Source organism: Ahaetulla prasina, chromosome 3 (genome assembly GCF_028640845.1).
Source record: "Ahaetulla prasina isolate Xishuangbanna chromosome 3, ASM2864084v1, whole genome shotgun sequence".
NCBI classification, from domain to species: Eukaryota; Metazoa; Chordata; class Lepidosauria; order Squamata; family Colubridae; genus Ahaetulla; species Ahaetulla prasina.
In genome coordinates, this window is record NC_080541.1 from 184,386,674 (window position 1) to 184,399,060 (window position 12,387).

General features: G+C 36.7%; 1 protein-coding gene across 1 annotated transcript; it reads right to left on the reverse strand.

Annotated features, from left to right (window-relative positions):
* Positions 1-93: 93 nt before the first annotated feature.
* TCP11 (t-complex 11) lies at positions 94-11,278 on the reverse strand. The gene is made up of 9 exons (XM_058177566.1): positions 11,140-11,278; positions 10,104-10,236; positions 8,790-8,910; positions 5,556-5,776; positions 4,452-4,592; positions 3,719-3,938; positions 2,705-2,889; positions 1,288-1,451; positions 94-564 (listed from the first exon to the last, which is right to left on the reverse strand). Exons 1-9 carry the CDS (start codon positions 11,276-11,278, stop codon positions 335-337), a joined length of 1,554 nt encoding a protein of 517 aa, XP_058033549.1. The 3' UTR covers positions 94-334.
* Positions 11,279-12,387: the final 1,109 nt, after the last annotated feature.

Consider the following 12,387-nt stretch of genomic DNA (forward strand, 5'->3'; position numbering starts at 1 on the left):
TTCTATATTAACTGATGTTTTGTTGAAAATCATAATCATAGGAATGGGATATTAAAATTACTTTTCATAATTGAAATAACATGTATAGCTACTTTAAAATCACAGGACAACATTTTGAGCTGTTTAAAGGTTTACTGCAGCAAACTTGGCATTGTCAGTTTGGGATTATTAGCTGTACCTTGCAACTTCAGTGACCCAGTTTGGAATACAGCAGCAAAGAGCAGGACAACTGCTCCATTGATCACATTGAATTTTACATCAAAGTACTGTCTGAACAATTGCCAGTTTGAATCTCCCCTCTCCTTGCCGTCACATGATCTGCCTCGTTAGGTTGTTAAGAAGAAACTTTCCCTGTTTCAGACTTTGCTCCTGGAAGCAGCAATTTCTTCAGTATTTCCGAGTAATACGGACCAAATACTTGTCTGTTGTGATGAATCAAGCTACCAAACCTCTGACCAATTTCCAGTAGTTCTTCCTGAATAGGAGTAAGGCCTTGCAGTAGATTCTTAGCGTTTTGGCCACAAGGATACAAACAGTGTCTAAGAAAAGTCTGAATCCGTTGCTCTGTGGAAATTAAGAGAGATTTGGAAATAGACTAGAGTGTTATCATTATGGCTGCACCATTTGGAGCCCCCACTGATTGTTAACTGCAAAGTTATAAAGAAAAGCACAGGATAGTGTCAACTTTTTAAAGAGCTGAGTTTGTATAGTACACTGGTGGCAAAATAATTAAAATTTATGTTTTTTAATTATATTTTAAAACTCAAAATATTTAAATTCATCTGACAGCTTGCGCATTTGGTAAATTATTAAGATTTTTTAAGACATATTCTACATCTCAAGTACTACATGATTAACACCAATCATAACTAATGTAAGGACTCTATTGGAAATACAAGATAAATTTATCTTGTTATAAATGCCAGGCACTGAATATTAGACACATATTCTGCTATCTTACTGAGATTTTCACTAATTTATTAAAACATTGCTTCAATTTAACAATATTTAAATCAAGAGTTAAAGGTATTTCAGTTAACCCATCCAAGCAGGGGCACAATTCCTAATTGACAATATTAAATACTCAAACTGTTGCTTCTTAGAGAAATAAATGCAAAAATGTTTTCAAAGTATTTTAAGTATTCTAGAAACTTGCTTTTACACTAAACATTTTACATATTGAACCTATATTTTGTGAATGGTATTCATGATTCAGAGTTTGGAGTTGAAATTCATCACTTTTTATGTCCAAATAGACTTGTATCAAGCCAAACTTGAATAACTTACCAATTAGAACCCGTACAGCATTGTTTTTATCTCCAAGGTTCCTAAGCTGGCCTTTGAGTGAAGCAGCCTTATCAGTACTGAGAGCCGGGTAACCCAACTGATTAAGTATGGCATCTACTTCCATGTGTATTTGATTGCTGATATCCATTAAGGCATTTTCTGATCTAATCGTACAATAATAACAAGCTTGTTAACTATGTCAATTGAAATTTCAATGAAGAGAAAGATTTTTAATATATGACAATGAAATCAGTTTGATCAATTAGAATTAACAAATTTATTACAGTCCTTTTGAGGGAGATACTGTATGTATATAATTTTCTTAATGCATGGTTCCAAAATTCAAATTGTTGCTCGTCCAATGAATGCCCTTTAAGATATGTCTTCATTATTCCATAAAGACTGATACATTGTACCAAAGTATGTGTGGGATTGCTGCTGCCTACCACATTTGACCATCTGATGCATTCTTCCCCAAAGAACCTGCTAGAGTTCCATCTTTTGCAAGCGAGAAGGGACAGTCTTGAAAATGTTTCTGCTTTTTAACAGGAGTGTCAGCACTTTAGCACAGCCTTCCCTTCCAGAATTTGGTCTGCCCTATACTTGTTACCTTTACATATATTATTAACATATTTTTACAGAAAGTCTTTTATACATTGACATTATAAGTTACCATACTGTGTATATTAGATTTCATTTCTTCATATGCAGAGAACATTTTATTATTTTGAATTGATGAACATTGTACACTAAACTGTAAATCTCAATTACGGTGGTGTTAAATCAGAGAGAAAGTTACAATAAAGCACAGAGCATAATATAAATGGTCAGGAGTAACACAACTTTTTTTAGTTATATAGTGAGATTTGGTTTCATTTGTGTGCTTACTTGTAGCCATTTCTATCAACACAATAGTGGGGAGAAATCACTTTTAGCACCAAGAATGCAGCAATTTTTATAAAGGTGATTGATTAGTGGAATAAATGTGGATTTACCCCAATCCAAAAAACACTAGAATATCATGGTTCTCAAATAATTGCAGAATACAATCTTAAAATTATACATTTATCTCTTTCCTGTTAACATAGGTTAGTGGACAAGATTTAGGTAGGCAAGAAAGAAAACAGTAGATAATTGTTCCTTATTGTAAGCTAGTCTTTTGAGTTTAGCATTGTATACAAACCAGGTCATTATGGTTTGTTCAGCAAGGTTTGGTTTAGTACCATATTGAGTCCATAAATAATGTGGAGTGGATGTTGGCTTGATCAATTCTAGTCTTGTATATTGATTGCCTTGTTAACCAGCCTTGCCTACCCTTCTCCATAAGAGTATCACAAGATTTTAGCTCATTATAACCTGCAAAAGAGTGGGCTAGGAAATATTGTTCCTGTCTTCAGAAAATATTAAAATAGCTTGCCTTATATCAGAGAGACCTTCCAGAAGAGCTTTTATTACTCTTTTCAGCCTATTGCCACATCCTGGTGAACTGAATAACTCATTTCCACATATATTGCTGCTCACTAATAAGACTGAAGCAATAATGACTAGCTGATTGACTTCTACTTGTAGAGCATGCAAACGTGCTTTGTCCATCAACATAGTCTACAAAGAAAGCATATTCATGAGATCACAAAAAGTAGGGGCTGGAAGAAATCTTGGAGATCACTGAATCCAAGCCCCTGTCCAGTGCAGGAATCCAATTTTCATCATCCCTGACAGGTGAACCTCTAGCATGTTTAAACACTTTTCAGCAAATAATTCATATTGGTTGCTGTACTTTGAGCCTTCCAAAAAATGCAGGGCCCAGAATTGGATGTAGTATTCTAGCTATATGTGGTTTAACCAATTCAGAATTTATAGGGAACAATTTTGTTTTCTAATGTTGACACTATATTTCTGTTTATGCAGCCTGGGATTGTTTTCGCTCTTTTAAAAACATTTTTTGAATAATTAAGTTTTTAAAGCTAATTCTTCCCTATTGGTTAAGATCAGATCTAGGAGAGCCAGTACCCTATGGAAAATGAAAGGCAACTGAAGAATTTTAAAAATTTGGACATTGGCTAAGTTTTTCCCACTAAATATCCATATAGTTATAGTCTTCCATTATGATTGTGTCCATTATGATTGCATCTCTCCTGAAGGTTTTATAATCTGGTCCAGAAGGCAATATTTAGATCTTCTGCCAGGGTTGACTATCTGTAGCATATTTCCATCACAGCTGGTTGTTCTTTCCCTTCCTATATATTCTTATCCAGTGCTTTTCATTGGTCCATCATGGTGAATGTCCCTCATACCATTTAGCTGCTGTGTGGACTTTTCTAGCACATTAAGGTTAGAGATGTATTTTGCTGAATTAAGATTACGCTTCCCTAACTATTTTTTAAATCTTTCCTGGTATTGAGAAACAATTCTTTTAAAAGGTACCTCTTACCTCAGGATAGTGTTCTCCTCCAAGCTCCCAGTCCAGCAAATCCATATACGCTTGATTTAACACAGCAGTGGGACTATGAATAAATGAGACTTTTCCAGCAGACATAGGAGAAGTGGAAACAGGAGGTCCATTGGTTCCAGAGGTAGATGAAGAAGGAAGCAAATCAGGATTTGATACTTTGGTTACGGCCTTGTGTAGCCAGTCAGTTGTATAAGCTAGACTGTCTGCAGTGATGGAAAATTTGGAAAAGAAACAGGGCTGATTTTTTCGGTAATTTCTCTTTCCTCATTTTTTTGGATAGATGCTGATCAGGTGCACTCCATGAATTCTCACATTAGTAATTTTCATTTCAATTTGTGAAGTAAAATTCTTAGCATTATATCTTGCCTGTATTTTTTAATTAATCAAGTTTAACAATTCAATTTATCCATTTTTTTCTGATTTCAGAAAACTAGTTTTTCTAGCTATTCCTTGTGAAATTATCTTCAGAACTACTGGAGTTTACTCAACTGACAGGGGCAAGAAACATACAAACTCACAGTAGCCAAATGTAACTTGACAAGAGGATATAATAGAAGATAGGACTCTAAATATTCTATTATGTATTTCTTAAAATGTTAATCCTTGTATTTATCTGTGAATAAATGTTTACAAGGGCCTATAGGGTTTGGCTCTGTGATTTATTCGTTTACAAAAACAATCTAACAAATGTCCATTGCTCACTCTTTGATACCTGCCTGGTAGTTTGTTCAGGAGTTCCTGAAATTTTTTCCTTTCATATTGCACAGAATGCTCCAAGAGATGGGGTCGAAGGCTTTGTATGGTAAAGTTGACCATATCCATTTTCATTAGGTTCAGAACTCGGAAGATCTCTCTGTCATAGATAAGAACAAAATCATTTTGCATTGTAATTAAATCACCATTTCTAGCAATAAGGAATCAAGTTTAGATTCTAAATTATAGATTATTAGATTATAAATTGTATCCTAAATTCTGTAAATTTATATCACAGATGGAGATTCTCTGTAAAGAAGCCAGCTCATCTGGCATTCATATCCAAAGACTAACCTGTGTTTCTTTTCCAAGGACTGGCTAAAATGCTTTTCTTATCATTGGGCTAGAACCTGCTGCTTCATGGTGACTATTTTCCTTTTATCAGACAAGCAAATATTATTTTGTCTATTGCATGGATGGTGTTGTGAATAAGCCTTAAGTTACTCTGTTAAGCCTCACTGCGTATCACCTAATCTTCCTGGTGAAATGTAAACATGGAATCTGGCTCCAAATTTAGCCCCTTGACTAGAACCAAATTCCATACCTTTGATTGGAGTTGAGCAGCCAATAAATTTAAATAAATAAATAGATAAATTTAAAGCAGCTGATATGAATCCTATATCCAACATAAGTATATTCCTTTCAGTAACTTAACTTGGAAACGGATTGTTTCTTTTTTCAGAGCTGGGCCAACATAGGATATCAAAAATTCAGGAGCCCAGGCCCATAGCTATTGTTGCATATAGCACTATCATTTAGTTCCTAATCCATATTGATGCTTTGCTTTAGGAATAACAGTAGCAGACTGAAGCTCAATATTTGTTTCACTTTCAGACTTTGCGAAAAGCCTAAATTGACAAACAGATATTTTTCTGTGCGTCTTTTCTTACTCCTCGAGATGAAAAATGGTGAACTGCAAAAAATAGTGAACTTTCTTTATAAAATTAAAATCGTAGGAAATTGTTGCTCTACAATAACAAGATTATGCATCCTACATCAGTATAATTTTAATAAATAATGTATGACTCATACAGGATTGTATTTCCTCAAAACTCAAACCCACCTGAGCAAATGAACTGGGTCTGCCATGATTCGCAGACTTTGTATTTCTTCATCTCTGATAGGTGCACAGAGCATTGCCATGGTGCCTAAGATATATGTAGTGAGCTTGGGGATATCCAAAGCTCCATGCTCAGCTTCCTGCTTTATCAATTCGATGTCTAGTGCTTCTTCAATCTGACTTTTTAAACGTGTTTGTCGTGGCAGAAGCAAAGACAGCAGAGTCTATAAACCAGAATGGAGGAGGAATGGAACATTTGTAAAAGCAAATGTTCAAACTGATGTTAACTATTCAAGCTTAATAACATACATTACTGTAATAGAAATATGATGGTTGAATGAATGGTACAATGCCTCTAATATTGTAAATCACCAACAGATGGCAGTATTGATATGTTCTTTAGCCTCTTCATTTTACTTGGCAGAAAATTGCTGTGAGAAAAGGTTGTGTTGCTATTTTTGTGAAATGGGACCCTACAGTGAATATTGATCAGATTGAATTTTAGAATTTTAGTCTTTCCAACTGAAATTCATCACCACATGCAGGATGTTTATTGTTATGTGTAGTTGAGTGCAGAGCCAAAAACTGTAAAGATGTGAATCAGGAAGACTTACTGAGATCAAGAATGAAGTGGACAACCTATGACAGCAACATTTTTCACATAAGAAAGGTTGATGACCTAACTAAGGACAATCAGCAGATCATTGAAAGAGAAACGTCTATCAAGCCTGATATTTCGTAATAACGCGAGGATCAGATTTTGATGTTCCTCCTTATTTCAAGATGCTGACTCCAAAGAGAAAAGCTTCAAGAGTTGAAATTTGCCAGCAAACTTTCACAGCATTATTCAGCTGATGAAACATGGGCTCACCAAGAAACAAAGTATCAGTCCATGGAATATCATTGAAAAAATTCAGCTAAAGAAAAAGAATTAAAATTCGGCAGGAAATGTCATGGCTACATGGGTTTTTTTTTGGGGGGGGGTTTGAGGCAAACTCATATCTATTTCTTTGAACTACCAGCTCAGAATGCTCTATTGCAGCACTGAAAATTTTGATACAATTCAGCAGGATTCAAAGCCCCAAGGAAATTTTTTTGCTACAGAATGATAACGGTAGGCCTCATACCTCACAAGCCATCTAAAAAGCTTTGAAATTAGTTGGATCTCATTGTGTCCCCATCATCACACAGTCCATTTATGGCCACCTACTCACAGCAACTCTGGGCAGCTTACAAAGTTAAAAACCCAGTAAAGAAAATAAGAAACAATAACCCCACACCCCGCCTAGCAACAACACAGAGTCAAATGAATCCTTGATGGGCTCCATCCCACCCTGGGGTTTCCAGCCTACTTGGCAAAACAGTCTTCAGAGTCTTACAAGAGTTGAAGTGAAGGCCAGTCTAATTTCTGCAGGGATGATATCCCATAGGGAGGGAGTTACCTTTCTTCTGGGTCCCACCAGATATGCACCATTCCTTGTTTCCCCACTCTAGTGGATCAGATGGATGAAACTGGCAAGAGACGGTCCCTAAAATAACCCATTCACAAGCCATGAAGGGCTTTAAAGGTGACAACCAGCACCATGAATTGCATCCAGAAGAAATTAGCAGCCAATGCAGCTCCCGCAGAAGAAGTGAAACATATGCACACCTGGATTTGTACAAAACCATGCAGGCTGCTCCGTTTTGAACCAATTGGAGCTTCCAGATGCTTTTCAAGCGCAGGCCCATGTAGAGGCATTGCAACAGTCAAGCTGGGAGTTAACTAAGACATACAGCTGAGTGTCATCAGCATATTGATGCAACCTCAATCCATGATGACAGATGATCTCACTAGTGGCTTCATGTAGGTGTTAAACAGAAGTGGGAAGAATATCAAGCCTTGCAGGACCCCACAAAGTAGTGAACAAGGCCTGGACTTCTTATATCCTATCAACACTGAATGTGGCAATAGAGGAAGAAAGTGAACCAGGACAATAGAGAGCCACCCCCCACTCCCACTCCCACAAGCTGCACCAGAAGGATACCATGGTTTATGGTACTGAAGGCCACCAAGAGGTCAAGTAGAGCAAGGATGGATACACTATCCTGCTTCCACTAGAGATCATAAAAAAGCATGATCAATGCCATTTCCTTTCCATATCCAGGCCAGAATCATGACTGGTAAGGATCTAGATAATCCATTTTATCCAGAAACCTCTGGTGCTGCTGTACAACCATCTTCTCAACAACCTTCCCCAAAAGGGAAGATTAGAGAGAGATAAAAAGTTATCCAAGAGGGTGGAATCCAGCAATGACTTCTTAAAAAGTGAGCGGACCACAGCATCCTTAAAATGTTGGGACACTACCTTCTGCTGCAGGGAAGCATTAATCAGTGCCAAAATCCACCTATATGTCATCTCCCAGGAAGCTTTCACAAGCCAGGAAGGGCATGGATGTAAAACACAGTTGCTTGCTCTCATAATCTCTAAGATCCTATTCACTTCTTCAGGACTAGCAGGATCAAATTATTCCCAGATAACGGCAAGGACTTGCCCCAGGTGCTTCCACTGGACCGGCAACTACCCCAGCATCTAACTGGGAACAAAGCCGAGCAAGGATACCATGTGACTTCCATCTTTTCTCAAAATTTAAAGACTAACTTTGTGGGCATCTCTTTAACTCAAAACAAGAGGCAGAAAGGGTTGTCATGGCCTGGCTGAAAAGAAAGTATGAAGTTATTTTGTGATAAGAAGTTCGTCAATCATTGGCAGAAGAATGAAGCAATAAAAGTTGACTTTGTAAATAATATACAAATGGATGAAGACTATTGCTAACATAGTGTAAGCTGCCCTGAGTCTTCGGAGAAGGGCGGGATATAAATGCAAATAAAAAAAAAAACTTATTACCACAGTTGTTAAGTGAATCATGTGGCCATTAAGTGAATTTGGCTTTCCCCATTGACTTTGCTTGTTAGAAGTTGGCTGGGAAGGTTAGAAATGGTGATCGCATGACCCAGGAGCACTACATAAATACATGCCAGTTGCCAAGCACCTGGATTTTGATCACTTGACTATGGAGATGATCATAAGTTTGAAAAGTAGTAATAAATCACTTTTTTCAGTAGTAACTTTTTTCTATAGTAAATTCAGTCACTAAATGAGTGGTTCTAAGTCGAGAACTACCTGTAATAGTTTATCACAAAAATCAATTTGTTAGATATGAATAATGACATTCCCACTCCCTTTTATAATTTACTTCTTTGATTTCTTGAAGTAGCTTGACAGCATGAGAATAGTCTGGTGGTACTTTGGAGAGTTGTTCTTTCAGATTATCCCAAAAAGCTTTGTGCACTGTTTCTTTCACTCTGCTTTCTAAACTGTAATGAGATAAAAGTAGCTGTTGTTAGTATTTTTTCTTTCTACAATATTGTCTGGAGGCCAAGTTTCATATAATTTTTCACCCATTGATAAATATTATTTTTCAGTCCAATCAATATTGTAAGGAAATACTAGATTTCAATAGATGATCCTATGAAATGTAAAGAGTAAGTACACGTAAAATATATTCTGGGAAATGTAACAGGGAAGCCTGTTCAAATTTTCCTGCAGACAGCATGAATACAGTATTCTGGGGAACACTGTCTGGCTCTTTCAAAGAACTATCAGTCCTAAAAGATAATAAAAAGAAAATTCTCTGTCCTAGGGGAATGCCAAACCACCATTCCAGATCAGTATGGATTAAAAAACAAATGGCGGAGTTCTCAAAAATATTCCATTCCCAGAATGTTAAAGTTTGCACAATGGTTTGTTATTTTATCTTGAGAAGGTGGGGTGAGAGCTAACCATATGCTACACATCTTAACTGAGGTGGTCCATAAAGTTCATCTAGACTAGAGTTTTATTAAAAATCAATTCTCTGAATCATGTAAGTAAAAACCGAAATGTATTGACATATAATCAGAACAATTCAAAAATAATAATCTACAACATGAATATTTAACCATCAGTTTCCACTTTCCCACTTTGAGTCTTTACAATAAATGTCAACCTTCTGCCTTTTAATCATAGCCTTATATTTTTTATCAAAATTATTTATGAAATCTTTATGTAATTTTTCAGTCACCAAGTGTTCTGGCTATGTCTTGGGTTTATACAACTCACATAGCCAAACCCAGTTTAACAAAATTCCATTAACAAAAACAATTGTTTATTTGGCAATAAAGTAATCTAGACACTAACAAGAGGTTATCATATCATATTCAACCATATTCGCTAAGAATGACAAACAGCAGATTTTTTTCCCAACTACTATGTAAAGACCTAGCTCTATTGGGAAGATTCTAAAGCTGGAAAAGGTAGAAAGAAAAGAGGACAACCACCTACAGGAATGTTACAGTGGTAACCAATGCACCGATAGAAACCTGAAAAACCAAGTTAGAGAAAGATCATCATGGAGAAAATCTATCTGTATGGCTATTAAGAATTAATAATTTGATAGCACATAATTAATTAAAAAATATAGCTTTAGTTAACTGAAAATTTTTGAGAACATGGAGAAAATAAAACCTACCTATTTGGTGATAAATTCACTTCTTGAAGTTTGAAGTCATGGTTGACAACAATTTCATGGGCTATTGTCATTTTTGAGACTTCATTGGCTGTTTCCATAAGCTCTGAGATAGAATGAATTTGGGGAGAATTGGCTATATAAAAATAAAATAGAATGGTGCTTACTTGGGCCACCAATCAGCAAAGTTTTTAAAGATATGTACTATTTATAATTAAACAAGGTATCTTTTTTGATGCAAATTCTGCTGATCCTTTCCACTTGTAAACAAACAAACAAAAGTTTTTTCTTGTCTGCAGTAGACTCTGAGGAATGATAATTATATAAGCATGAATTAAAATATTCCAGTTTAAAAAATAATATAGGCTGTTGTTAATAATTTCCAAGTATTTCTAATATCACAATCACAAACCTCACAGAAAGGCAGTACAAAGATCTCCAAAGAACAGCAAATTATATATGAATGTTGCTACCACTTAGAATTGATAGTAGTTGTCTAGAACCAAAGATCTGGGTTCCAAGGACAGAACAAAAATATTGCTTCAAAACCCAAAACTGGACAAAACCAAATATACAGATAGTAGGGACGGGACAATCTTTTCCTGCAAATTTTGAGAATTGCCAGAATCAGGGCAGATAAATTTAAAATAAAGACATTTCTTCAAATGTCATTATTTCAATGCAGAATCTGTATTGTTTTGCTACAACTTTTCACCTTAATGAAAATATCAAAAAAGTAATAATCATTTTGCTATGTGTTTGAAAGTTGAATAATTTGCACACATACCACTTTCTGAAAAATTGCACAAAATATTAAAACTCTCAAGACCTTTTATTTCATTAAATTATTAAATTAAATTGCCTGAATTTTGCTACACCAGTTTTTATCTTGGAAATGTGTCTATGCAGTTTAATCCAAATTTATTAAAGCACAATTTGTACCACTACTTATGAATTTGAAACAATTTTGGGGGTAACATGTATTTGCTGTAAATATTAATATTTTATTTTTCTAGCATTTGGTCCAAATTACACATACAAGATGGGATGTTAGGTGGACAGAGTTTGGGAATGTCTCCACCCTGGGTTTCTTCATGCTCCCTCCGTTTTCTGGAACTACAATCTGTGGTTTGAGAGTCATTGCAGTCACTTGAAGTAGCCTCTTTAGGATTAGGCATCTTGTTTCTAATGGAAGACATAGATTTTAAAATGACATGGACTATCGCATCAGTTTCTAAAGACCATGAAAAAATTGTTTTTCTGTACTTTAGCCAGATTAAGAAATTAGAGGAAAAAGATATTCTTTTAGAAAACAAGTGGCTATCATAGTCTTCAACTTACAACAGTTCATTTAGCGACAGTTCAAAGTTAAAACAGCACTGGAAAAAAATGACTTCAAAAAAATGACTTCTGACTATTTCTCAAACTTATGATCTTTGCAGGATCTGCACAGTCATATGATCAAAATTCAGCCGCTTGGCAACTGACTCATATTTGACAGTTGCCATATCCTGGATTTATGTGATCATTTTTTGCAAACTTCTGACAAGCCAAGTCAGTGAGGAAGCCAGTGCTAAATTAACCACTGCGGTGATTCGCTTAACAATTGTGGCCGTAAAGGGGGATGAAATTTACTTAACAACCTTACTGAGCGACATAAATTTTGGGCTCAATTGTGGTTGTTAAGTCGAGGTTTACCTGTATTCTTTTGTCAAACAAATGACAACTGTGAACTTATTACACCAAATACTGAATCATCAGTGGGAAACCTGGGGTGGTGTCCCGAGTGGCGCTTTCCTTGGCACCAAACAGGATCGCCGCTCAATCTTTCTCTTTTTAAAACCAAGGCAAGAGGCATTACACGATTGTGCATAGCGCAGCCTCCAAGATCACTCCATCTTTGAAGAACGGGATGGGAAGGGAAGGGAAGGCAATTTCTGTTCTCCCTTCAAACGTTTTCTGACCCAATACAGCCCCCTCCCTTCTCTTGGCCACCTCTCTGGCAACGCCTGACGCCCTGAGGCGACGAAGAGGAGCCTCGGGAAAGCGTCCGGCAAGCCAGGAGAAGCGGCCGCAAGAGGAGAAACCGAACAGGCAGAGCGGTGCCCCCCTCCCTCACCTTCCCCGGGGAGAGCAGGGAGAGACGAGGCAGGGGCGGGCGGCGGTGACAGAGGAGAGGGGGCAGCGCGGCCGGATTTTCTCGGCCGACCCTAAACAGCCAACAGAGCTTTCAGGGCGCCCGTTGGGCCGAAGCGATTCCAACGGAATAGAACCAACCACCTGCCCG

Bases quoted from the DNA above. Each gene is read 5' to 3' on its own strand.
- TCP11 (XM_058177566.1), bottom strand. From the start codon at position 11,278: ATGCCTAATCCTAAAGAGGCTACTTCAAGTGACTGCAATGACTCTCAA. The intron at 3,939-4,451 runs GTATCAAAGAGT...CACTGCAGACAG, and splicing joins CTGAACAAACTACCAGGCAG to TCTAGCTTATACAACTGACT. The intron at 1,452-2,704 runs GCAAGCTATTTT...TTGTACGATTAG, and splicing joins GAAGGTCTCTCTGATATAAG to ATCAGAAAATGCCTTAATGG.